This window comes from Microtus ochrogaster, chromosome 15 (assembly GCF_000317375.1).
Source record: "Microtus ochrogaster isolate Prairie Vole_2 chromosome 15, MicOch1.0, whole genome shotgun sequence".
NCBI classification, from domain to species: domain Eukaryota; kingdom Metazoa; phylum Chordata; class Mammalia; order Rodentia; family Cricetidae; genus Microtus; species Microtus ochrogaster.
In genome coordinates, this window is record NC_022017.1 from 2,219,339 (window position 1) to 2,247,144 (window position 27,806).

Here is a 27,806-nt window from a genome sequence, read left to right on the forward strand (position 1 = left end):
TACTCCAGAGGCTGTCTCTATCCTAGCCTCATCCCTGCTTTTCAGTGATGATCAGGTCTGTCTCATCTCACAAGAACAGTGGTTCTATACTGGTGTCCCACTCCAGTCAGTGTGGACGGCACCACTTGGCCTCATGGATGGCTCGGAATTTAAGGAGGCACAAGTCTCAACATGCCATTCCCACTCAGGTGTTAACGCTAGTAAAAAATGCTGGGGTTTAAGTAACCAAGTCACCAAATCTACCGAGGCCTACACCTCCACTGCTATGTAAGACTCGAGGACCGGAGATGCGGAAAAAGAGTCAAGAGCAATTAAAAACACAGGGGTACCCAAAAACTGCAGCATTAACTTCAACTTTAAAGACTGGATTTATTGGAGAAAAACAAAAAACCCTCAACCCAAAGGATGGGATTTTACATCTCAAGACATCTCCCAAGTAATAATGTCTACAGATTACAAATCATTTTCATAGAAGATATTTTTGTACAAATTTTACATGTATTCAGGAGCGGGACATAAGTCAACTCCTGTTATATTTTAACAGGAGTGGAGAGTGGGACAGAACAGCTTTCTTCTGGATGCAACTACCTGGAAGGGAAATAGACATGAAGAGGGCAAACTACCTTTTCATTGTCCACAACCGTTTAAAGAACCCATTCAGCGGTGGGTCTCTCACTAAAGCCCACTTCCCAGCTACTAGCCAATCAAGTGAGCTGCTATGCCCACTGCTGCAGCACACTGAACCAAAGCTCCTGCACAGCAGGCCTAGGGCTTGCCCATCAGGACCAAGCTCTCATTTCTCTGCAGGCATCCCCGACATCCTACAACAGGGAAGCTTGGCCTCTTTGGAGCTGATCCTTACATCAAGGCGCAGATCAAAGCAGACGTCAAGCTACTGTGTTGCAAGAGAAGCAAGAACCTATTTAATACTTCTTTGCATTATCTTTTATTCTTGAGGGAAGTCAGGAAACCAACCCCCATAAACAGAAAGCCACAGTCTAGGTCACATTAGAAACCCAAGCACCAGTATGGGGTTCCAGTGAAGGAAATGTATAGAAACCTCACAGCCCAGCAAGGCTGAAGACCTTTAACTCAGCTCTCCCCATGTCACCAAGTCCATCAACTGAAACACTCTGACAGCAGCAGGAGCAGGCAGGCGGGCAGGGACCGGAACCAGACAGCATAAAGCTGGTTTGCTTCAGAAAAGCAGGGATTCCTCAGGCCACAGCTCCCGGTGGCCAATAAAATAAATGCCTGTAGGAACAGGTGGGACTTCCAGACTGCTTTTGGAAGGCTAAGTGTCATCAAGAACACGAGATGACCAGTGATAAGGTTTTAGTAATATTTGAACCTCTAGAAAGGACAGATCTTTAGAAGACTGGAATTTCCCATAACCGCTAAGTGCTTCCTCATCCAGGAAATGATCCGTTCTGTTCATGCGTCTATTGGAAGTCACACCATTTCCCACACTACCTGGTATAAAATAACTGATCACTCCCCCAACCAAAGCTTTTCAAACCACGATTGAGCTTCCCATTTATTTTGGTCCCCAAGCAATACTACTTGTTAGTGGCCTGTAGACTCATTCCCAACTACCCCCTTGGGGGGTAAACAAACAAACAAACAAAAAACAATTCCCTCTAGGCTGGCCCTAGTTAAGTCAGAATTAAAGTAGAAGGGCTGGCAGCCTCCTGGAGACTAAAATAACTTGAGAGACTAAATCTACCTTTCCAAGGATGGGAAATTTATTCAGATGATGCTTGGGTAATTCATAGGTGCCATCACAGGGTACGAATTAAAAGGTAGAAATCTCACTCTTCCTTGAGCCTTTCTCTACTGCCTAACTTATGCGACTGAGTCTGTCACTACAGTCCTGCTGAATGGAGCCCCAGGCACTAGCCATACAGGTAGCTGCTTGGTATCCTCAGAACACATTACAACTTCCCCATTCAAAAGCAGGAGCCACATCTCTCGGGCTACGATGGTGATTGATTCTCCAGTTTCGTCAATACTTTAAAAGGCTGCAGCAGCATGCAAAACAATTTCATTTCATTAAAAAGAAGTTAAGAAAGGTCTCCAGGAGATGGTGAGTTTTATTTTTTTCTTGTCTGGATAGAGGTTTGATTTGCCCTTGAGTGTTCCGGGTGGAGACTAGAAGAAAGCACAGCGTGTGGAGATCTACTCATTGTGGTCGTCTCCCTCAGTCTCGTCGTCACCATCTACAGAGAGAGCAGCATACTTGCTTGCAGAGCTGAACTTCTGTAACAGACAAGAGGGACAAGGTAACGGGAGCCTGAGATTCTCCTACCAAATGTTGGAAGCAGAATGTCAATGCTTTGGCACGGCTGAGTACCTCTAGAGGGAGCATGTCCCACTGCAGCAGTGAGGGAGGGCCAGGGTCCCAAGGGAACTCCCCAGCCACACACATACCAAGAGGATGAGAACTCAGAAATGTTGACTCATCAACAAAAAGCTTTTTTCCACTAATTTGAAAAAAACACCACTGCCTCATTTCCAACTCCTCCAGTCTCAAGAAAAAAAGGGGTCTGGTGCAGATCTGAGCTGAGAAGTAGATGCAAGCACACGACACTTACAGAGGCCGGGCTCTCCTCAGGTTTCTTTGGCTCAGGTGCAGATCTTGAGTCTTTATCGTTTTTGCCTTCTTTCCTGCAGAGACATGAGCACAGACCAACAGCGTCACTGGGACAAGCGCAGAAATTTTAGATACCCCAACTGTAACCGTAATTTTAGTTTGTTCAGTGGTAGACATGGTAACACTTGGGAAAGCCAAGAATTTCTTCAAAGCCCCCTCCATCCAACATCAAAAGACTCCAAATGAGAAGAGAAAATATACATACCTATCCAACTCTTTCCAGTGGTCTCTGCTCCCTCCGTCTCCAGGACCGCGACTGGAGCTCCCAGTTTGGCCTCTTAAAACACTCACCCCATCTACTTTATTTTCATCTATTTAAGCAGAAATACAAACCCAAGTTCAAATGATATAAAAGTGACCAATCTTCCTGTCCTAGCTTTCCTCTAAGGCAAAGAAAACATGTACTAAAGGAAATTAACCCCACTCCAAACCAGGCTGCCAAGACCTTTCTTCCTAAGTCCCTGCACACAAACCAAACAAGACCCACTAAAAAGTCCCAGTGTAGTGAATGCCAACTAGAAAAACCAAGAACCAGAAGCCATGTGGTGATGGCCTTTAATCCTAGGAGTGAGCTCAAGGACAGGCTCCAAAGCTACAGAGAAACTGCAGCATTTACTTAAAAAAACAAAAACAACAACAACAACAACCCCCCCCCCACACTTGGCAGTGGTGGCTCACGCCTTTAATACCAGCACTTGGGAGGCAGAGGCAAGTGGAGCTCTGTGAGTTCGAGGCCAGCCTGGTCTACAAAGGGACAACCAAGGCTACATAGAGGAAACCCTGTCTTGAAAAACAAGGTGCTTCACTCTGGAAATTTTTAAAGTATTGCCTGTATGTACGTGCACCACCAATATCTGGTGCTTGTAGACACCAAATGCCCCAGAAGAAATCGGAGATGCGAATGGTTGAGTCACTATACGGGTGCTGGAAACTGAACTTTTAACTCCTGGATGTGTTTGTATTCAGGGTTTAACCAGATCAAAACCTACTTCCTTGGTGTGAGCTTACCTTTCCTTGATGGTCCGTCCTCAGAGGAATGAGCTGGAGCTACTTTCCCTCCACCACTAGAAGGAAACAAGAAAGCAACCATCAGTTTTTAAGGGAAGACAACACAAGCCTATAACGTTTTCTGAATGTAGTGGGTTGCCTTTCCAGAAATACAAAAGAGCCTACATGTTTAACACTGTAATATTAGTACAGGAAAGACAATGAAAACAGTCATTTCCACACTCAAGTGCCACATGCTTTGGAATTTACATCCCAGCAACGTTAGCAGTAGTCTTAGTAAAAACTGAGAAAATTTAAGGGAATTTTAAGTCACTTAAGAGACAAGACCCTCCAAGGTTGCATTAACAGCACATCTCAGGGCAAAGCCCAACATATCGATCTATTTCTGAGGAATAAATACTCCCATTAGAGCTGATTTCAACCCATCGAAATGATGCCAACTGGCTAACAAAAATTCAAGAAAACAGACACTGTCATGAGACACCGAGTGTGAATTATACAAGAAGTAATCTCATCTGCAATACTACAAAGGCCAGCCCCCCTCAGGGCACCTCCAGCTAAGCAGCTGCTGTGGCAGGCCTACTCACCTTGTAGGGGACTGCTGCTCTGTGTCTGAGCTCTGAGATCGAGCAGGAGGGTTAGAGCTTCGCTTCACCCACGCATTCTCCTTTGGTGGAGGGGCTGGCATTACCTTTAGAGGCTGATCAGGTTTAGGAGGTTTGGAGGTTGGAGAGTGACAGTCTTCTTCTTTATTGAGAGTTTCATTTTCTAGAGACTTCTCACTCTCTCTCCTTCGTGTATCTGGGGGGGAGGGGGGAGAGACTCACTGTGTATACACTGTACAGCACTCACAGACTGCAACAGCATGGAAACGGTCACCCAGTGATTCCTCTCCATCAGCAGAGACTGATTTGGCTAATAGTTTTAATTACACAAAAAACAGGTTTCCAAGTCATTTGGAGGAAAATGCTTTAAGGATACAGAAAAATCTATCTGTGTAAAAGAGATAATTGCCTTTACACAGGGTAAAAACTAGATACACTTGTATTTGCATAAAAAGTTTTCTGGAGGGCTGGAGAGATGGCTCAGAGGTTAAGAGCACAGGCTGCTCTTCCAGAGCTCCTGAGTTCAATTCCCAGCAACCACATGGTGGCTCACAACCACCTGTAATGAGATCTGGTACCCTCCATGCCAGAATACTGTATATATAATAAATAAATAAATCTTTAAAAAAAAAAAGTTTTCTGGAACCGTGGAGGCAAATTTGCCAGGTGTCTCCTACATCTGAAGTACAAATGCTACCAAAGTGGCTACACAAACAACACCACACTTAACTCAGCCACAAGGATCACTACATTATGTTACTGGGCTACTCCAAACACGAAACATTTCCAGAAAACTGTTACAACACTTGGCTCAATGTACAAATCACTTTGGCCTTGAGCTCTTTTAAAATATTCAAGTACTTGGGCACAGGAGAGCTCAGGCAAGAGCAGGTCACAGTACATTAAGGGTGCTGTCATGAACACTAGCTGCATGTGAGTGAACAGTCTGAGGAAGAATCAACGTTTCACCCTCCAGGACACTGCTGTGAGGTCGCCTACAAGATTCAATAGTGTCACCCTAAGAAGAGCTGTGAGGTCGCCTACAACATTAAATAGTGTCACCCTAAGAAGAGCTTAGGAAGGCAGTGCTACTGTGGCTCTGAATAACACTCATGGTAGAGAATGGTAGAGAATCAGACTTCTGTAGGTTTTCCTCTGGCTTCAAGGCATGACATGAATCTCTACCCCCCAACATAATAAACTTTAAAAATAAGACAAATATAAAGTCAAGTATTCTACTTAGTGACAGAGAACAGATCATTTAAGTCTATTTGGTGCCTGTTCCCTCAGGCTTTTTGAGGTGAGATGTGAAAATCCATCAGCCCTTGCTGACCACTATAATTGGTTCAAGGCCAGTCTGGTCTACCCAACAAGTTTCAGGATACCCAAGGCTACAAAGAGACCTTATCTGAAGACCTAACCTACAAACACTGCAAAGTCCCTCCATACTCTGGTTATGGAAACAGCAATACTGATACCCACCCTGGCCTGACTTACTTCTACCAGATGTGGCTGAGGCCCCAGTCTGCGATGACTCACTTCCTGTCCTTGACCGTTCCCTTTCCTGAGTTTCTTCACTTCGCCAACTTGGGTGTCTGCACACGAGATTAAAAAACATAGAAAAATGGTGTTCAGTTCACTTAAGGCCACATGAACCTAACACAAACTGTTAATAGAAATTAACAGCTATAAGCTGGGTGGTATTGGCGCACACCTTTAATCTCAGCACTGGGGATACAGAGGCAGGCAGATCTCTGTGAGTTTGAGGCCAGCCTGGTCTACAAAGAAAGTTCTAGGATAGTAGAGGCACACAAAGCTACTAGAGACCTTGTCTCAAAGAAACAAATCACTCACACAACCACACACACGAAACATTTTTGAACAATTCTTATTATGAAACAAACAGGTAACACAATAAACACACAAAAAGAAAGGCAAATAACAAATAAATGTAGTTGGCTGAGGAGGATCATGCTGGCAACTGCCAACACCTGAGCAGCAGGGGCAGGAGCATATGACCTGTCTGGACTCAAGAGTGATCTGTGGAGTTGCCTGTGAGACTGTTCCAAAACCCAAGTGTAGCCGGGTAGCGGTGGTGCACATCTTTAATCCCAGCACTTGGGAGGGAGAGGCAGGTGGATCTCGGGTGAGTTCCAGAACAGTTAGGGCTGTTACAGGGAGAAACCCTGTCGCGAGAAACCAACCAACCACCCAAAAAGAAACCAAAAACATCAAAATAAACAACCTAACCCAACCAAACCTGAAACAAAACAAACCCAACGGCTTTGTGTTGCTGTTTTTTTGTAGACAAGAAAGCTCATGGCAATTCACTTGCCCTAGCTTGAGTGCTAAAATTATAGGCATGAATTACCATGATCTTCCATTTTCTGATTTCTACTTATTACACTCTAGTGGGGTTTTGACACTGATACCCTTCCTAAAAGAAATTTGTCTGTTTTTTGGAAAAAAAAAAAAAAATCACATAGACCAGGTTGGTCTTGAGAGAATCAGCTTGCCTGTCTTTCAAAGGAGCACAGCACCACTTAGCTGGTAATCTTTGTAAAGAATTATGAAGGGCTGATGAGAGGACTTGGTGGGTCAGGGCAAGTCTGCCAAGACTGAGGGTCTGATTTTGTATCCCAAGATCCCAATAAGTGCCCCCTGATCTCTGTATTTGCACCCCCACAAGTATTATAATAATAATAATAATAATAATAATAATAATAATAATAATAATAAAGAACTGACTAACTATTTGGATAAATCTGTTTTTACAGAAAACAGGCATGATTTACTTCTGCACCAAAGTGCCACCAATTTCTGTTTATGGCAAGTGTAGCACAGGTCTTTCTGAAAACTTCAAGGTATAGGAAGTCTTTAGTGTGATACCGTAGTCTCAGTCTGCAGACTGCTTTACTGCCCAATAAATTCTTCTCAGTGACACCAGCAATTCCTCCCATTCCTCAAATGCTCCCACTCACCACCAGGGAGGAAACTCCAAATCAGAGACAGCCTTACCTCTCCCGCGGCCGGCGGTCTAGTTTTGGCTCATCCAGCTGCCGCTGCAACTTCTCCTGCTCCTTCTGCAGCCGCTCTTCTACTTCTCTTTCTCTAGCAGCTGTGTCAACAGGTTTTGCCCCTCCAAATATAGAAGCTGCTCGGCTGGACTGGGAGGTGCTAGCAGAGGAATCATCTTCCTTAGGAGTACTCCGAGGCTTTAGATTCAGTTTGGGTCTTTGGGGGGGACCTAAGTTAAATGAAACTCTAAGTAACAGTTTCCAGATAATCAGAAGGTGAATGTTCAAAGTCAGGCACCAGACAACACTGCCCTAACGATCTTTTCAAGGATCTTGTCTGGAAGATGAGCATCTTCAACAGGTTAAAAACAAGTATGACAGGGAAGATTTCTGAGGGAGTGGTTATGTTCATGCACATGCGTGGTGAGAACATCAATGTGAAGGCCAGAGAGCTCCAGGATCTACCCGTACCACCCCATTATAGATGCAGGTGAACATACACTGTTCACCATTTCGAAATGGTATGTGCTGGAGATCTAACTCAGGCATTTTACAGATAAACTATTTCTAAGCCAAGGAGACTATTTAGTTCTTACAATTTTGTATGAAATTCTAAATAGTCCAAATTCTTAATCTTTCCATGTTACCAAACACCTTTCAGGATAAACCTAAAACTGGTAACAGCCTCAGTCCAGAAAACTAAGAAAGGTATAGTGGCTAGAGGGAGCCTGTGAACACAAACAAAGACTACATACCCACCTTCTCACAACAAAGCTTACATTTGGTCTTTATCATTACATTGTACCTTATTACATGTGTAGAAATAGCGTATACTTAGCTTTTGTGCGTGCGTTTGTTCATGTTCCTTTTCTGTGTGCATAGAAGCCAGAGGTCGATCTTAGGACACTCATTTCTTAAGTATTGTTCACTTTCTTTTCTGAGCATGGTCTCTGATTGACCCAGAGCTCGCTGATTAAGGTAGAATGACCATCCAATGAGCTCTAGGAATTTGCCTGGCTTTTCTTTTTTAAGTGCAATCTATGTGTTTTGCCTGCATGTATGTGTACACATTTGTGCCCGGTACCTTCGGAGGTCACAAAAGTGCAACAGATTCCCAAGAACTGGAGTTTTGGTAGTTGTGGGTGTGGAGAACTGTACCTAGGCCCTCTACAAAAACACTGCTCAGCCAGCTCTTCTAGCCTTTGCCCTGCTTTCTATGTGGTGCTGGGAAAGAATTCAGTTCCTCTTGCTTTTTTTTTTAATTTTTTAAAGATTTATTTATTTATTATGTATACAATATTCTGCCTCCATGTATGGCCACACGGCAGAGGAGGGCGCCAGATCTCAGTAGAGATGGTTGTGAGCCACCATGTGGTTGCTGGGAATTGAACTCAGGACCTCTGGAAGAGCAGCCAGTGCTCTTAACCTCTGAGCCATCTCTCCAGCCCCTCTTCTTGCTTTTATAGCAACACTGTCCCAAACTTGTCAAGGAATCTTTACATTCAAGATAAAACAGGCCCAGAAAATATACAGCCAGTATTTGGTAGAACAGACATGGAACAAATGTCTCCACTGTTCCTCTCATTATAGCACTTCCTTTTAAAATTTCCATATAGTGACAAACTCAATCAGCTCATTGAACATAGATGTTTAGATATCATGCAAAAAGCGACAAGGATAATCCACTGTCTCTGCATAAAAGAAGCCAAATTGGTAGGACAATCGTATTTAAAAAGCTGCATGATAAGTTTCACAAAAATAAGTTCTTAGTAAAGATATGGCAGGTTGCTGAAGAAGCTTAGTAGTTAAAGATGCTTACTGCTAAGCTTGACAACCTGAGTTTGATTTCCTGGAATCTCATGGTAGAGACTGGACTCCCACAAACTGTCTTCAACCTCCATGCATGCAAGCACACACAAGTGAGTGAGTGAGTGTGTGTATGATATAAATATAGAAAGCTAAGAGCCAGCCATTGCTGGCCTGAAATGCAGTGTTGGGATTGAATGTATGTGATACCAGCAGTATCAATTTTTAAAAGATACCATACTGACTTTGTTCAGTAAGTCAAGAGATCATGAAGACTGAACATGCGTGTATCCAAGAGGACAGATGTGGAGGTAACAAGGCAACAAAAAGACCAAGTTAAAGAAAATCAGGAGTCAAAGACCCGAGTCTACACTTTATTCACTCACAAATTAGATTTACTTCTCTTTCTCAAATGTGGCTTAAAGACCAAAACATTCAGAACCATTACAAGATGTTAAAAGGTTATAGAACAAACAATTTACTTTCAGGCCAGATAAAATAGCCATCAGATGGCATCACCACACTTAAGAACATAAGTGGTTGTTATTCATTAATAACATTTGTTAGAGCTGAGTGCGACAGTGCTTTGTTTCAGCAATCAAGGGCATAATTTTTAGATTAAGCACACAAAAATCTCACCATTGATAAAAATCAGTGATATTTGTTTCCAACATTATCATACCAATTACTGACTGGGACTTTCATTTTCTTCACTTGAAAGATAGAATGTTTCCTTTTCTACATTTTCTATAAAGATTTTTGCTTTTTTAAAGAAGATGGATTTCTCTGTGTAGCTCTGGCTGGCCTTCAACTCATGGAGATCCACCTGCCTCTGCCTCCCCAGTATCCAGCTGTTTTTTTTAAATTTTAACCGAAGAATCTATGTGAGGGCATTGAAGATTCTGTTCACCTTCACCGTCTTCTACTGTGCTCCGCTGCCCCCTTTACAACAGACAAACTGTGTTTCAAAGCTCTGAGCAAGACAAACATATTTTACAGCTGCAATTTCCCAGCTCTCTGCTTCACGCTGAAAGGCTAAGAAAGTGAGTACCTCTGTCATCACGCCTATAATCGTCCCGAGAGTAATCATCCCTGGAGCTCCATGACCGGTCATCCCTTCTGTCGTATCGGTCTTCATAGCGATCTCCACCTCCTCTGTAGTCATCATCCCTACGGTACCCACTGCCAAATGCTCTTCTGCCACTGCCTATCCTGGAGTCATAGCCTATAAACAGATCTCAAATTGTGGTTACACAGAAGGAAAAAAACAAAACAAAAAACAAAACACCAAAAAAATTGTTGAAAAGAAGTGCTTTCACTGAGTATGTCACTGTGACTACCTCGGTCGTCATAGCGATCCCGGCCCCCATAGCGATCCATATCTCGACGGGGGCCGTCCCGATACCCATCCCGGTATCCATCCCGATACCGGTCTGAATCGTAACGATCTCGATACTCTAGAAAGAAAAGAATATAGGTAACACCACTCCCCCGGTTTATGGAATGTGGAACTCACTTGATCAACTTGGTTTAACTAGTTCTATTCACCATGACTCACTTTTTATAGAGTTCAATCACACTTCCAAATCAGAACCACTTGCACTGAATTAAAAATTCCCTAGTAGTTAACTATTACTAAAACAAAACCAAAAGACACCCTTTGGGGGCTAAGAAGGGAGCTCATGGAAGAATGTTTGCCCCAGGAAAACCGCTTGAGAGGTATAAGCAGGAGGACTGACTTCTAAGTTATCTTCCTGTCAAAAATAACCCCCACAAACAAAACAAAAACCACATCCACAAAATGACAGCTCTAGATAATGTTGTTTCCCTGATGAAATTTTGCTCAGTTAAAATGTTTTTTTCTTGGATGGATGGGGTGATTTAGATGACCTGAGGGAAAACCAAACAAAGCCAGCAAACAAACCAAACGTGCTCTGGTGGCTGGAGAGGTGACTCTGCTGTTCAAGTGCTCACTGCTCTTCCAGAGAACCCAAGTTTGGTTGCTACGACTTACACCAGGCAGGCGACAACTGCTTTCTAGCTCCAGCTCGAGAGCGTCCAGTACTCCACTGACGCTGCAAACACTGGATTCAGTGCAAACCCTACTGAAAAGCGTGCATAGCTCCCTCAATAAAAAAAAAAAACTTTTTTAAACAGGTTTTTTTTTTCTGTGTAGACCAGATTATCCTTGAACTCAGAGATCCACCTACCACCATATCTGACAAAAATCTTTTAAAAAAGATTTATTTATTTATGTATTGAGTGCTCTATTTGCATGTATACCTTTATGCCAGAAGAGGGCATCAGATCCCACTATAGATGGTTGTGAGCCACCATGTTGTTGCTAGGAATTGAACTCAGGACCTCTGGAAGAGCAGCCAGCGCTCTTAACAGTTGAGCCATCTCTCCACCCCCAATAAAATCTTAAACTGTCACAGTCTCAGCACATAGGAGGCATGTAGTCCCAGGTCAGTTTAAAAAACAAAACTGAACACAATACAGGGCTACTTTCAAATGTTTTTTCCCTGAGTTCTAAATTTTATTCTTGTTATTATAGTCATGTTATGATATACTACGACAAAGTCTATCATTTTCAAATCTTTGTGCAGTATTGACCCTTTTTCATATATTTTAAGAAAGGTGAATCACTTTACCCATAAAGCAGTTCCCCTGCTGGACTTAGGTAGCAAATATGGGGCCCATTTCATCTGCCCTCTCACACCACACTCCCAAATCTCCTTTTCACTGTCAACATCTGGTGAAGACAAGAGACTTTGTACAGTGACTTCAGCACTAACTACAGTCTCCATAAAGTTCTCTGAAAGTCATCCTTAGAAATTAACCATGAGGGCTGGCGAGGGCTCAGTGGTTAAGAGCACTGCCTGCTCTTCCACAGGTCCAATTCCCAGCACCAGCATGAGATCTGGTGCCCTCTTCTGGCTGCAGGAATACATACAGACAGAACACTGTATACAAAAACTAATGATTACAGTTACTAAGCAATCTTTGCTGTTTTTCAGAGAAACTTGCTGATGAAATTTAAATAAGCATCTAGCTTGTTTCGTAGATTTCATGTTTGTGAGTATGTAAGTCAGTGGTCAACCTTGGGCTTGTGCCTCAGACACTGCTCATCTTGGTTTTGGAGACATGGTCCCTCACTAACCTGTAACAGCCATTAAGAGGCTAGAAAGCAGCTTCTGCCTATTGTCACCTCTGACTTTAACAGGGATACTAGGCATCCAGCTTGGGCTCTGCTCTCCTCTGTGTGTGGCGATTTCTTTGGCACTGAACACATCACGTCACCACTCTTGCCCCAGTTAACGCTTCTTTACAAACAGCCATGTACAAATCTTAAATCTCTGCTAAGGTTTATTTAATAGGAGCTTAACAAATTCATTTCCCGAATTTGCCAACACCATATTATCAAAAAACAAACAAAAAGCCCTTACAAATAACCAGAAACAAAAGAAACTCTGTCTCTAAGTCATACCCCAACTTCTATCATGTTCTATTAGCAATATAACCAAGAACACGGAAGGAATGACTCTGCAAACTGAACTTACTGTCTCCGAAGCTATCGTCACCCCTTCTAGGTGGGTAGTCATCAAAGCTGTCTGCGGCAGGACGGGCTCTCCAGTCCGTGTCTGTTTTGTCAGAATCCCGATTTCTGTCTCGACCAAAAGAGCGATCATCCCGGTCTGCAGAGAAAAACACGTTAGCTAACTTCTCACGTAGCCTCACACCACACCTCACTGACTTCTACTCTCTACTGTGCTGGCCCAAGTCTTGCAGTTGCCCTAAGTAACTGATTCTTTCTTCAAATGTTTTCATTAATGTAATATTTATCTATTTCACAGTATAGCTTAAGCTGTTATATAGCAAATCTAATTATTTAAGGTCCAATTAGGCTAGTCAGTGCTTTGAGATCTTTTTAAAATATATAATTTATATTTTTTTACGTTCATTGGTATTTTGCCTGCGTGTATGTGTAAGGGGGTCAGAAGCCCTGGAACTGGACTTACAGGCAGGTGTGAGCTGCCATGGGGTGCTGGAAATCAAACCTGGGTCATCTGGAAGAACAACCAGAGCTCTTAACTCCTGAGCCATCTCTCCACTCTCAGAGCTTTGAAATCTAAACCTAGTAACAGTTTGAGTTGGGAATTCTTTGAAGTAGAGATACATAAATTAGATTATCAGTAATAATAGTTCCTTCATTGTGGCAAATCCCCTTTAACACTGCCTAAAGTCCCCATGGAGCAAAACTGGGTGAGAACCGTTACTACAGGACTCACTACTTCCCTGGGCTACTTGGTAGACCCGGAATATTCTACCAGTTTCCTCACCTTTATCCTGTGCTTGGTCAGCAACATCCACTCGAATTCTCCGGTTACCTAGAGACTGAGAGCACAGGACCCTGTTAAATGACCTTGTTGACTTAAAAAAAAAAAAAAACAAAAAACCGAAAATTAAAATAAATCAAAGAACAGAGTTGGCTTTAAATAACTACAAAGCCCATCTCAAGCCTGACCCATACAGTGGAGCTCACTCTAGCAGTTTGTTGGGCACTGAAAGCAGCTCTCAATCAGCTAACTGCTTACAATTACAGCCCGCAAGAGGCAGAGCAGGAGCCACTCTAGGTCCCAGCCTATAGTGTATAGAAAGAGACACCCAAACCGGGCGGTGGTGGCGCACGCCTTTAATCCCAGCACTCGGGAGGCAGAGGCAGGTGGATCTCTGTGAGTTCGAGACCAGCCTGGTCTACAAGAGCTAGTTCCAGGACAGGCTCCAAAACCACAGAGAAACCCTGAAAGACAAAGAAAGAGACACCCAGTTTTTTTCTTGGGGGGGGGGGGGGGGTTGTGAGAAAGACAACTGAGATGCAGCCAATCGGAAGGCGGCGGTGACAACTTTAATCCCGCACTCGGGAGGCAGAGGCCAGCCTGCTCTACAGAGTCAGAAGACAGACAAGAGTGGCCAGAGTGGCTACAGAGAGACCATGTCTCAGAAAAACAAGCAAACAAACAAAAAAACCTCACCAAGCAAAAAGATACAACTAATCTAGCATGATTAGTACTGAAGGAATTTCACCCACACAGGACAACCACACACAGCAGCCAAACAGCCAAGACCACTGTCTACAACCTCATTTTCTTTCACTCAATACTATTTTCCCATACCCTGACTTCCCTTTCTAAATCACCCTTTAAATACTGGTCAAAGGCGAGATTAACAGGTATGAAGCAGTGAGTCTGGCTGTCCCGAGTAACTTTTACCACCATCGGATACAGATCGCGGCATCCAATCACTATTCAGGGAAGTATTTCTAAGAGCTGTGTATTTACAACCCTACCAAATGGTAGGTCAGACTATGGAATGTGGCAAAGGAAACGGGTTCTCAAGTAATTAGGGCTTTCTGGGGTTAAACACCTCAAAACCTGAAAAAACAAAAACCCCACTGAGTGTTGGTGACGCACGCCTTTAATCCTAGCACTTGAGAGGCAGAGCCAGGTGGATCTTGTGAGTTGGGAGGCCAACCAGGTCTAGAGAGCAAGTTCCAGGACAGCTACAATAGCTACACAGAGAGGCTCTGCCTTGAAAAACAAAAACTCCTATTAAACTGACTTTCTATCTGTGTTTATTAAGGCATTCTGGCTTGACAAAATAAAACTCTAGAGCTGAGACAAAGTAATGCATAGGTTTATTAGAAACCTGGTACACAGCTGGGCGTCGTCGTCAGGTGGATCTCTGAGTTAGAGGCCAGATTGGTCTACAAGAGCTAGTTCCCTGTACGACAGGTCCCAAAGCTACAGAGAAACCCTGTCTCAAAACAAAAGAACCTGGTACATGACGCTTTCTTCCCTAAAATTCCATCAAAGTCCCCCCCAATTAACGGAAATTACTGTTGTTCAATTAACATGAAGTCACTCAGTTGATAAGCAAAGCACACACCCTGCACTCCCGCCCTTACTGTTTCTTTACCTCTTCATTGAGACTCAGAGCACTGAGCAGAGAATCCAGGTCCTCAAATTCTGCATAGCCAAAGCCTTTTAACCTGTCTGGATTGCTGGGTTCACGTGGTAAGCGTACAGCGCTGATCTGAGAGGATAAAGGAATAAGTAAGAGGGGAAAACAACAACCAACCATAGTGATCAGTACATCTGTAACTAATTTCTTTGAAGACACACAAGAAGAACCTGAAAGTCGCGGGGAAAACTGGTATAAAAGGATAGAAGACAAACTACTCTATAGCCTATTATATCTTTCAAATCATATTAACGTAATCCTTAAAACAATTAATGCATTCTTTACATCTTGGACTCTGCTGCCCTCCACTGTCAGTTTACATTAGCTTACTATCCTCACCATCTCAGCGTCTAACATTGTTACGACACTCACATTTAGTCCTCTAAAGAACTCCTTAATGGAGTCTTCTGTCACATCATAGGGCAGGTTCCCTAGGAAAGCAGTGTAGGGTGGTGATTTGGGAAGACGGCTCCGGTCGATATTGGGTTCCCGAGCAGCCCGTGGAGCAGTGGGAAGGATGGAACGGTCAATTGGAGGTGCCCTATACACATCGTCATCGTTACTATGCCAAGTTGTTGACACTAGGATAGAAGAACAGACAAAAGGAATTAAGAAGCTGGGCATGGTAGAGCACCTGGGAGGCTGAACAGTAGGACTGACAAGAGTTCAAGGCCAGCCTGGGTTCCTGAAGGAGACTGTCTCCAACAATCCTGACCCAGGCAGGCAGAGGGGCAGAGACTAGCTCCCACCAGCCTGGCATTCCAGTCAGCTATATGAAGAGATCTTGTCTCAACAAACACCACCCATACAAGATTAAAACAAAAATTAAGAGGAACACTCCCTTACAACTAGTGTCACAGAACCTAAAATTCATGCTAACACCAGCCCAAGCTATTAATGCAAAAGACAAAAATGGGTATGCTTCAGCAACATAAAAAGTCAAAGAAAATGCTTCTAAGGTGTACATCAAGAGTGAACAGAGTGGGGCTGGAGAGATGGCTCAGCAGTGAAGAGCACTTGTTCTTGCACACGACTCAGGTTTAATTCCCAACACCCATATATGGTGGTCTACAACCATCTGTAAGCCCAGTTCTGGGGGATCCAACAGGTACACAAAGTAACGACCACTTATGTCTTTTTGTTTGTTTGTGAGACCGGGTTACTAGGTAGGTTTGGAGCCTATCCTAGAGCTACCTCTAGGCTAGTCTCAAATTCACAGAGATCCGCCTGCCTCTGCCTCCCGAGCACTGGGATTAAAGGCGTGTGTAGCCACCACCGCCCGGCCCTTCGTCCGTTTTCACGTACACCAAGATAACTGGCTGATAGTTCTTCCATTCCTACTATTGGGCTGGACCTTGTATTTTCTGCCCCCCTCCACCTTTGTTTTTTGGTGACACAGTGTTGTGTAGCCTAGACTTGAGGTCCCCCTGTCTCCAACCTCCCACTGTAGGGATTACAGGTATGTACTACCTCACCAGGCTTTCTTTAGGGCTTATCATACCCTCAAAACCAAACAAACAAAACCAACTATCCTAGTACTGGTCCCTGAATTTGTATTTAGTTTCAACATTTAGAGAAGGTATAAATTGTATGAAATTTCCTATATTTATTTTAAACATGGGTCACACAAAGTAATCAGTTGTAATAGTTTTAAGAGAAAAGAAAGAAACAAAGAAAGGAAGTTAAACTGATGATGTCCTATTATAAAAAAAGTACTGAGGTGGTGGTGCATACCTATAATTCTAGTAGGGGGGGGCTGGAGAGATGGCTTATTGGTTAAGAGCACTGACTGCTCTCCAGGGGACCCGGGTTCAATTCCCAGCACCCACATGGCAGCTCATTAACTATTTGTAACTCCAGGATCCAACACCCTCACACAGACAAAACACCATTAAAATAAAAACAAAACAAACAAACAAACAAACAAAAACCCCTTTCAGTACCCGGGGGAAGACAGTCGTAAAGATGTGAGCAAATCTCTGAAAGCTTGAGGTTAGTTTTGTCTATATAGCAAGTTCCAGGCCAGACAGGGCTACATAGAGACCTTGCCTAAACATATATAACAACAGAAATACACATACCCCAACAAAACAAAGCCAGGCACGGCAGTGCAAGCCTTTAATCCCAACACTCCAGAGGCAGACGGATCTCTATAGATTTCAGGTCAGTCAAGGCTGAATAGTGAGATGACAAGAACTCCCCACACCAATCAATCAATTAAAACACCACAAACATCAAACTAGCTTCAGGTTTCTTTTAGATTTAAGATTTTCTCCTCTTAAGTTATGTTGCGATACAATCTGTTAAATTGTGTACACAGGAGCTGCTGGCACCAAGTTGATGTGGAAACAGACTGAGGGGAAGAAATACAGAACAGCCTTGTACATTAGTCAGAGCAGGCACTAACAGACAAGACCTGGGATTAAAGCTGTGCGCCACCACACCTAGCTACTTTTTTTTTTTTTTTTGCTACTGGCTGTCCTTTCTGTCTCCTAAGTGCTGGGATTAAAGATATACACTACAACCACCCGGGCAGCTACAGAGTTTTAATGCACAGCCAGTAGCTGTTCTGGAAGTTCACTTCAGTTTGAAAGCCAACCAGAGAGTAAACGTGACACCCCAAAACAAACAATTTCAGGCTCTACAAAGAAAGAACCTTTCCAATCATAAGTGAGGCAAATTATGAAAAATGATTGTGAAACAGTGAAACTTTAAGCATGATGGTTCTAAGGACAATTGACAAAGGCACATTACCATCTCCTTCCAGGTCGTCTGTTTCATCAGCCCAGCTGACTGGTTTGGGGACATAGGTGCTTCCTCCACCAGTACCCCCATCCTCAGCTAGAAAGTCTGTTAGGGAGATGGTCTTCCCCTTCTTATTCTTCTTTTTTGCTGAAAAGAAAGACAGATTATATTCAGTGACACTCAAGTATTTAGATCCCCCTGCCCCCAAGACAGAATTTTTCTGTGTAGCTTTGGCTGTCCTGGAACTTGCTCCAACTTAGCCTCTGCCTCCCAAGTGTACCACCACAAGTATTTAAACTTTTATCCCAAACCATTAAAGACATTCTAAAGAAATCAACAAAGACGGTCAGATGACTGAATTATGATATTCACATCAAAGAATATTATGCAGATATTAATGTAGACCAAGTACAACATAATAGTGATGGTTTGAAGGAAATGAACCCCAAAGGGAGTAGCGCTATTAGGAAGTTTGGCCCCGTTGAAGTGTCTCACTGTGGAGTGCTTCACTCATGTGTGATTGGTAGTCATGCCACCAGGATGTAGCAGTCTCAGTTTCTAGCACATCTGCCTGCATACCGCCATGCTGCCTGTCATGATCCTAACAGGCTGAGCCTCTGAAACTTTTCAGTAAGCAAGCCACCCTCAATTAAATGCTTTCTTTACAAGAGCTTGCCAAGGTCATGCTGTCTCTCCACAGCTGTAATAAACCATAACTAAAACAGTAATAGTCAAGGAAGTTAAGTGTAATAGCTATGTGGGAGGCTGAAGAGTAGGACAGTGCACAAGACAGCAAAGGTGAAGGGAAAGGTAAATGTAGCATGAAGTCCTGGCTTCAGTCCTTAGCACTATATAAACTGGATGTGGCAGGATACACTTGAAATGCTAGACTCAGCTGGTAGAGGCAGGAAGATCAGAAGTTAAAAGCTATCTTCAGATACATGGTAAGTCTGAAGCTAGCCTGGAATATATGAGACTCTGTCCCACAAAACTAATATAACAAAGAGAGAGAAAATGCTTATGTATATACATATATTTAGGTACAGAAAGAGAAAGATAAGTTTAGAAAATAATACCCCACAGGAAATAAGGTTGTTTTCTACTGTATTATCCACTTGCCCAGGGCCTAACATACAAGAAAGGCAAAGGCTTACTTACTACTGAGCCCCATTTGAAATTTTTAGCTGGGCAGTGGTGGCAGAACCAACAAAAGGATCTGAGTTTGAGGCCAACCTGGTTGACAGAGAAACTTTGTTTCAAAAAAACAAAAAACAAAACCGCCCGCTCCGCAAAAAACTGGGGAAATTTTTTAGTAATTTTAATTCAGAAACTATTTAAACAAACTTGCTATGCAAATCATGATAACCATGAGTTCAGAGATTCACCACCTGCTCCTGCCTCACCATGCCTGCAATAAAGTACTTTCTAAAAAAAACAAAACAGACTGGAGAGATGGTTCAGTCACTGAAAGTATTTATTTGCTGCCCTTCCAGAAGACCTCAATTTAGTTCCTAGCACCCATAGTTATAACCACCCATAACTCCAGGGAGTCTAGCACCTTCTACATTCCTCAGAAACACATACACAAACATGCAGCAAAATAGTTATATAGACAAAACAAATCTAAACATTGAACAAACATGCTAGTACATTCTCGGCTCCTTAAATACATAGATAAAAGACAAAGCTCCCACCCCATATATAACATACTACATATGGCACTTTGTGTGTATTGTTTACCTGCTAAATAAACTATGAAGGAAGACACATAAAATCTATCTAGAGAGAAGGGCAGTAAATCTCAGGTGTTTTCCTAGCACACGCAGGGCTCTTCCCACACCACCAAATACGGGGTCAATCTTCTACGGCACGTTAGTATAGCCATGGTAAATTTCCTGCTTCCTCAGTGGTATTCAAAAGCATTTGATTAGTTAAGAGACTTACAATACCCCAACTCTCTGTACCCTTAAGAACCTAAGAAGCAGCTGGGCACTTGGGAGGCAGAGGCAGGAGAATCTCCATGAGTTCGAAGCCAGCCTGGTCTACAAGAGCAAGTTCCAGAACAGGCGCCAAAGCCATACAGAGACCCTGTCCTGGAAATCCAAAAACAAAAACTTAAACCGTGATACAACAGTTAACTCAGAAAAGGACCAAGAAACTAGCAAATCACCACCATGCCATTAAGGTGGGGAATCACCAAGCCAAACCAAACCAACAACAAAACACCACATGGCTGGGTTGGCACTGGCCTGTAATCTTAGCATGGAGGCTGACGCAGGATGATTACAAGTTTGAGGCCAGCTTTGGTAAAAAGTGACTATTCCCCCTCTCCAAAAGTTAAGCAACTTTGCTGTATCAACGTTGTTGAGACAGGCTCTCACTATGCAGCCTCTAGAGCTCCCTATATAGAGCTCTACCTACATCTCCTAAGTTAGGGAACAAAGGGAGGCGCCACCATGCGCCTAGCAGCTTCATGGTTTTTAGCAACCATGAATTCTTCCTCCACCTTCCAATTTTCAACTCAAGAGGAATAATCTAACTTGATACACCAATACTTAATAGAAAGCTGCTTTCTCAAATTCAACAGTCAAAAAATAAAGGTGCCCTGCTTGCTATGAAAGCCAGACAGCATTATGGACATAGTTAACAACAACCTCAAGTATTATGGGTTGAATGCTCAAACCAAATGAACATGCCACAAAAACACAGAGAAGATGGCTATACACCAGCAGTTTAAAGCACTAATGTGACACTAAAACTGACAGTTTATCAGCCAGACCACATGATTCTTTCAGTTCCTTCTGTTCCTCTGAATTAGTATTGACTGTACCAAAACTCAAATTCTAAGGCCAGAGTGTCAAGCTCTGGCCACTGAATTAAGCTACAATTGGGAACTTTTCTGTTTGAAAAGTGTTAAGCAGAAGGTCCTAAAGCACTCACACTGCTCCCTCCAATTCACATGAAGACACCTTTCAGTTTGCCACCCCATTCAATGAGACAAGAAGATTCATGCAGTCCTGGTTGGTCACTAACTGCACCAGGTAGCCAAGGATGAACCTAAACCTCTAGTTTTCTTGCCCCAACCTCCTCATCCCTTAGTGTTGTGATCAAAGGCATGCAACACAACACCAGGCTGATATAGTGCCGGGGACCGAACACAGGGGCTTTGTGCATGCTAGGCCAGAGCTAATAAACAATAAGATCACCTGAATGTGATACAAGAACTTTAATTTACTCCATGTATTACAGATATTTGTCAACCATAAGCATGCCCGGTGCCTGCTGAAGCTAGTAGAGCGTCTTGGGTCCCCTGCAAGGTATTAAGTCCTCTCAACCCCGCCATCTCTCTAGATGCATTATTTTAGTCCTGGTTTTATACTTTTTAATTAAAAAAAGAAAACACCTGGAGTTAGAATGATTCTTGACAGAGAGCCTAATTTGGCTACTAATATTATTAGCTATCTGTTCATTATCCTATTTCAGTAACTCAGAGAAAACAGTGATGGTCAAGCCAAGACTATCAAGTTCAACAGAATAGTAATTAAGGTATCTCCCTCCTTTCCCACTGTTTTGTATACATTATCTTATACCAAAATACAGCATAATTTGGAATAATCTACTCTCTGAAATGATCTGGCTTAAATCAACCTTTTATAGATAGGGTTTCTCAACTCTTCTTGATTTCAAGTTTAGACAAATAGAAGTCTCATTCTTCCTTAATGTTACTTGATATTTCAAAATAAGTTAAAGAGTATTAATAAAACATATTAAACTAGTTGTTTCTAAAATATTTTTGAATCATTTAACTTCTTTATGATCCTTACTGCCCCCCATCTGGTTGAGAAAAATCATTGTTAGATGTGGTAAGTCTTCAAACGACAGGCTAAAATTTTCTTAAGAGATCTCTTACTTAAGTGAAGCTGCATCAATAACTCAATCATACATAAAGCAGTTTTTTAAAAAGTGGCCCCTGAAAGGCAAATAAATTGGGATAACAATGTATGTCCCACTCCATTTTATTCCACTGACAAGTTATCAAAATCCTCCCGTGCCCTTTGCTCCTCCAAAATCGAGGGCCCTGCATGTTTAAAATATTTCAACTTGTGAGGGGCTGGAGAGATGGGTCAGTGGTTAAAATTGTGGACTGCTCTCGCAGGGGACCCAAGTTTAGTCCCTAGCACCCAGATCAGGCAGCTCACAACAGCATGTAACTCCAGCTACAGCGGAAAGTCTGATGCCTGGCTATCTTTACTCACGTGCATATACCCATATTTAGACACATACACACAATTAAACATAAAAAGTTTTTTTTTTTTTTTGGTTTTTCGAGACAGGGTTTCTCTGTGGTTTTGGAGCCTGTCCTGGAACTAGCTCTTGTAGACCAGGCTGGTCTCGAACTCACAGAGATTCGCCTGCCTCTGCCTCCCAAGTGCTGGGATTAAAGGCGTGCGCCACCACCACCCGGCTAAATATCTTTTTTTTTTTTTTAGTTTTTCGAGACAGGGTTTCTCTGTAGTTTTGGAGCCTGTCCTGGCACTAGCTCTTGTAGACCAGGCTGGCCTAGAACTCACAGAGATCCGCCTGCCTCTGCCTCCAGAGTGCTGGGATTAAAGGCCACCACTGCCCGACATAAAAAGTTTTTAAGGCTGGGTATGGTCACACATCTTTACTTCCAGCACTCAGGAGGTAGAGGCAGGAAGATCTCAGTTTGAGGCCGGCTTGGTCTATGTAGCTCCAGGACAGACAGAACTACAGTGATAGACTCTGTTTCAAAAAACAAAGGTAGATGTATTTCTGTGAGTTTGAGGCCAGTCTAGTCTATAGAGTGAGCTCCAGATCAGTCAAGGTTACAGAGAAGCCCTGTCTTGAAAAACTAAAGCCTTTGACACGATGATTTAACTGGTCCAGTTCTTTCATCTCCCTTCTATTCCTTTCTTCCCAATCCCCAAATCTTGCATGAATTAGTTAGCAAATCAACTCACAAAGCGAACTTGTTTCAATTACTAAAACTAAGCCCAATCCAACCAGATTATACAACTGAAGCTCTTTTTACCTACCTGTTAAGTTAAACTTAAATCACCTCCCAAGTTAGTTTTAAAGCATATAAGACTATATTAGAGACCATATATTGGGGGAGGGAGCTAGTGGTTCACGCTAACCAGGAATTTAAGATTCTCCTGGTTTTCAAGGTATAAGATAGGTGTGCACCACACCCTGCTGCATCTTGCTTTATTATGCAGTACTGTGAATTGAATCTAGGGCTTCGCCTGTACTAGGTAAGTAAGAACTCTACCGCTGAGTTATAGTGTCTGCTGTGGTCCAGTAAGATTGTTACAAACAGAAGAATAAATTTAAGGAGCTAAATAAATAGCTCAGAGGCTAAGAGTCCTTGGCTGCCCTTCTGGAGAACCCTGGTTTTATTCCCAGCACCCAGAAAGAAGCTAACATCCTCTAACTCAGTTCCAAGGCAACTGATGCTTCCTGGCCTCTCTAGGAACCGCAGGTACATGGCAGATCAACACAGAAAAACACCCATACACACAAAATAAATCTTGACTTAATCCCAGCACTGGGGGGGGGGGGGGCGCAGAGGCAATCAGATCTCAAGGTCAGCTTGGAGAGTTCCAGGACTGCCAAAGTTTTACACAGGGAATTCCTGTCTTAAATGAACAAACACACATTAAACCAACCCAAAATAAACAAAAACCAAGAATGGGGGGAAGAAATCAGCTTAATTCTTAAATCAGGATCTTTCTCAACTTTTCCTCTCCCCTGAGCACCCTCCCTACCCTTTTGAAGCAGTATCTCACTGTAGCTCTGGCTGCCTCTGACTCCTGAACACTGAGATAATAGCATTTGCTACTGAGTAGTTTGAACTTTCTATTGGTTTTCTGGACTCTGCTAGGAAGTCAAGCACATGGCTTCATGCATGTCAGATAAGCACGCACCACTGAGCTCCATTTGTAGTCTGAGAAACACTACTCAAATGACATTTTCACCTCAATAAATACAAGGCCCAGGAGAGGAGCAGGCAGGGAAGGCTGCTGAAGATTAGCCCGGGCCACAGAGACTCCACCTGGCAGTGTGTGTGTGTGTAAAAAGTAAATCAAAACTTAGGAGGCTCAGGCAGTATGATCAACAGGAATCTCATAGCTGAGCCCCTCTACCCCCCAAGTGTAAGCAACTAGCTTATGGCAACCGTACTTCTGCACCTTTTGTCCCTGGGGTGGGGTAGGAGAGACAGAGGCTCACTACGTAGTCCTTGGCTGGCCTGAAACTCATGAAAATCTGCCTGCCAAGTGCTAGATTTAAAGGCAAGCCTTAAAACACAGAAACAGTTCCCCTGTGATCTACATCTCAAGATTACACACACACACACACACACACTTACTTTTTCAACTGAAACACTTTTCCTTCAATTGACAATACTTTGTAGAATTTGACTCCATACAGTTTTTAGTCTTGGTCATCTAAATCTAAGTATCCTTGTACAGAATGAGATATAAAAAAGGTAATTGTATACATGAAACTACAGCCTTTGATAAGCACTTTGTAATAACAACCATTAACAGGATCCTCTCACTACAAACCCAAAGAAATACCGTACACACACTACCTACAACTTTAGTGTAACCAATTATCAAATCATAATATCAAAACATTCTGATTCCTATTGCCAAATGGTCTGCATATAAACTGTGCATTTATAAATGGAAAAACTCAGACTAGGTAAAGAGTAGATCACTTTATTAACTCAAATAGCCACAACAGAAACTTGAGGCAGGATCTTATTGCATTCATTCTAGCCTGGAACTCATGGCAGTTTCAACTTCCTGAGTGCTGGATGACAGAGGTAAGCCACCAGATTGTGCTAAAACCTTGTAGTATTCTTTAAAGACATATCTACCTTGGATCCTCATTTGTCAGTTCAGACACTAAGATGCTGAAGGGGTCACATGGGAACTGGTATTGCATCAGAAAATTTTGGTCTTACTAAATAGTGATTAAGTTGTATCTGGTATTTTCACAGAGAACCCAGACCCATTTCCAACTTTGGGTACACTAGCTACTCAAAGCCGGTGTAACCGGAGAAATGTGGTCAACTCCAAAGGCCAAGCAACAGGTAAACTAGTGCTGAGACAACAAATCGAGCTGTATTGCCTGAGCTGAATCTAAAGAAGGAGCCTTCTGGGAAGGTAACAAATGTGGGCGGAAAAGGGGCGGAGACATTACTAAGCGAACTTTAAAAAGAGTGTGAGTTGCACAAGAGTAAAACCAAAGACAGAGCTCACTATAAACGTCTCTTTCTCTCTCTAATTTTTGACTATTGTTTGACAGCACACAAGTCAGAGGACAGAGCTCACTGTAAACGTCTCTCTTTCTCTCTAATTTTTGACTGTTGTTTGACAGCACACAAGTCAGAGGACAACTTGGAGGGTCTGTTCTCACAACCACCAAGTGGATTCTGGGAACTAAACTAAACTCAGTTCAGCTATGATGCCGTCCACCACTAAGGACTTCACAAAAGGGGAAACCACCCAGTCCCTCGGTTACAACACTAAAGTGATAAGGGAGCAAATCTAGGCCACTGAGATTTTTCACCAATTAAAACAGTTTTCTGAGTTTTAGATGTTTCTCAACATCAACTCGCACTTGGCGTGACTATTTACTACTTCCCGTCTAAATGAGCCCAAGAACCTGGAGTCTCCAGGATTTGGCCCTGCTGTTACCTGGACCGTTTTTTCTTCAGCTGTGAGAAACCACCAATTCTCTCTTTACATCTCACAGGCTTCTTCTGTTAAGTGCTATACTAACAAAAGCTGTTATGTTCAGGGTTGGGGCTGTAGCCTAAATGGGTGGTGGTGCACGCCTTTAACCCCAGCACTCAGGCAGAGGCAGGCGGCTGTGAGTTTAAGCTCACCTTGCTGTATGAAGCCAGGACAACCAGGACTATACAGTGAAACCTTATCTCTAAAAAACAAAATTTAACAAAGGGGGGGTGGGGGGGGGCAGGGGAAGTGCTTGCTTACCATGTCCAAAAGTTCAACGTTCTACAATATAAGTGGGGGAAATAAAATTCTTATGCCCAAATGCATCTAAATTTGGCGACCTCTTCCCAAAGACAATCATAACCCTAGTTCCCTTGTAAAAATAGAAAAGATGTGTTTTCTAATAAAGAAACTGAGTGTTTTTGGGTATGGGGTCGAACAGGTTTAATTCCAGCATTTGGAAGGCAGAGGCAGGAGGATCTGAGTTGGAGGCTAGCCTAGTCTATGAGAGTGGGTAAGGATAGTCAAGGATACAAAGAGAAACCTCAGTCCAGAAAAAAAAAAGGTATGGAGTTTTGAGTGTTGCCTTTAATCCCAACACCCCGGGGGCAGTGGATCTCTGTGACCCCGTCTCAAATAGAAGCAGCAATCCAAAAAGTATTTTTTTTACAGACTAGAGGATCATGTAAGAGAAAATAAGCTATTCCCCAAACTCAGAACCAAAGCTAGGTGTTTAAAGTCACACTGGCACTCTTACAGGGCCATCGCAAACACAAAACACCCTACCAAAAAACGAAACACTTGCAATGCAGTGATATACACACACCCCATTCTAAAAAAGAAAACCACAGAACCTCTAGCTATTATTTTAATAGCACCTTCTGTAAGTTTTCCAATTATCAAGGTAAATGATAAAAGTTGAATCTTGACACTAAAACTACCAAAAAAGTCAACCAAAATGCAAGTTGTGTAACACAACGACCTGACCTTGCTCCCCACCCGTCTGGCATATAGTCGGCATTCAGTAAAAAACTGTTGAGTTACAGCTGGGAAGAAAATCGCGTAGGAGCTGGGTGTCCATTCTACAGCTCCGCCCTAACACGTGGGCGCACACTAGGTTCCCTACCCTCAAGCACAGCAGCACCACCTGCAAGCCTAATGTGCGTTCTCTTGTAGTACAGAGGCCGGGTCACACTCCAAACCCGACTAAAGTACAAAGTACAAGGTCATAAACGAGCAAACCTAGATGCAAAGCTTCCCGTCTGGATTCGAGCGCACGCTACCGAGGCGCGCCTTCTTCACCTCGCCTGGGCTCCCATGCCGCGCACGCGCAGCGCGGCCTCCCTCCGCCCCTCCACTGACTCGCGCTGGCGTTCTAACTGCTCCCCCCCCCCGCCCCCACTAGGGTCCGCAACGGCCTCGCGCCTTGGAGACCCGGTCTCATGTGCTCCGGTCCGCGCGCCAACCGCCTCCTTCCTTCCTCCGCGCAAAGCGCGGGCGCAGCGCTCCACGTCTGAGGGCCTCGCGCCGGCCACACATCTCTCTGCGCTTCCTCCTCCAATGGAAGCCAAAGCCCACCATTACTGCCTACTCCAACCTCGCGCAACGGGGCGAAAAGGGTGTGAGGGGGGAGGGAAAGCCTTCCCCTCCCCCTAAACATCCCGAGGCAGTAACCTACGGCGGCTATGCCGCCAGCCTGCTACAGCGCTCGTGCCCGAAAGGAGCCGGTGCCTCCTGCCCCCCCAACTCCAGCAAGGAGTGGATCAAGCCCGGAGGCGGTTTTGGAGCCTGGTCCTTGGCCACGCTCGGCCGCTCACTCACCTGAGGCCGCCATGTTGGGAGAGGGAGAGAGAACGCAAAGGACCCGGATGAGGCAATCACGTGATTATAGCGGGCGCGACGGGCTTGGAGACGCGAAACCAGGAGGGGGCGGGGAACTGAGGACGGAGGCAGAAGGCGGGGCGCCGCCGCGCTAGGTTCGTAAAGCAGCGCGAGGAGGTGGCGCGGCGTCCGACCGGAAGACCTGGGCGACATGTGGCCGGAGGGGTGGAGTCTGAACTGTCGCGAAATCCCACGCTTTACGTTGGGCCCGGCGCGGCCGTCGGGTCGGGTCTGCGCCCCGGGGCGGGGTCTCCCGACGCACAGACTTCTGGGTGATGTGTCGGCGCGAAGGGCGGGG

The 27,806-nt window shown here is 43.7% G+C and overlaps 1 protein-coding gene across 2 annotated transcripts; it reads right to left on the bottom strand.

Moving 5' to 3' along the window:
• Nucleotides 1–344: 344 nt before the first annotated feature.
• Eif4b (eukaryotic translation initiation factor 4B) lies at nt 345–27,587 on the bottom strand. 2 transcript variants are annotated; one of them, XM_013348672.2, is made up of 15 exons: nt 27,449–27,587; nt 17,868–18,005; nt 15,486–15,694; nt 15,069–15,185; nt 13,433–13,487; nt 12,653–12,787; nt 10,430–10,546; nt 10,141–10,314; nt 7,285–7,513; nt 5,749–5,861; nt 4,249–4,462; nt 3,662–3,717; nt 2,859–2,964; nt 2,595–2,667; nt 345–2,259 (listed from the first exon to the last, which is right to left on the bottom strand). In XM_013348672.2, the coding sequence occupies exons 1-15, from the start codon at nt 27,459–27,461 to the stop codon at nt 2,179–2,181; spliced, it is 1,830 nt and encodes a 609-aa protein (XP_013204126.1). In that variant the 5' UTR covers nt 27,462–27,587; the 3' UTR covers nt 345–2,178. The 2 variants fall into 2 exon arrangements, with proteins under 2 accessions (XP_013204126.1, XP_013204127.1); XM_013348673.2 differs by having other exon boundaries at nt 5,764–5,861; nt 27,449–27,585.
• Nucleotides 27,588–27,806: the final 219 nt, after the last annotated feature.

Coding starts and splice junctions, on each gene's coding strand:
- Eif4b (XM_013348672.2), bottom strand. Junction 4,463..5,748: donor TAGAAGTAAGTCAGGCCAGG/GTGGGTATCAGT, acceptor CCTCCCCCCCAG/ATACACGAAGGAGAGAGAGT. Junction 2,668..2,858: donor CACTGGAAAGAGTTGGATAG/GTATGTATATTT, acceptor ATGTCTCTGCAG/GAAAGAAGGCAAAAACGATA.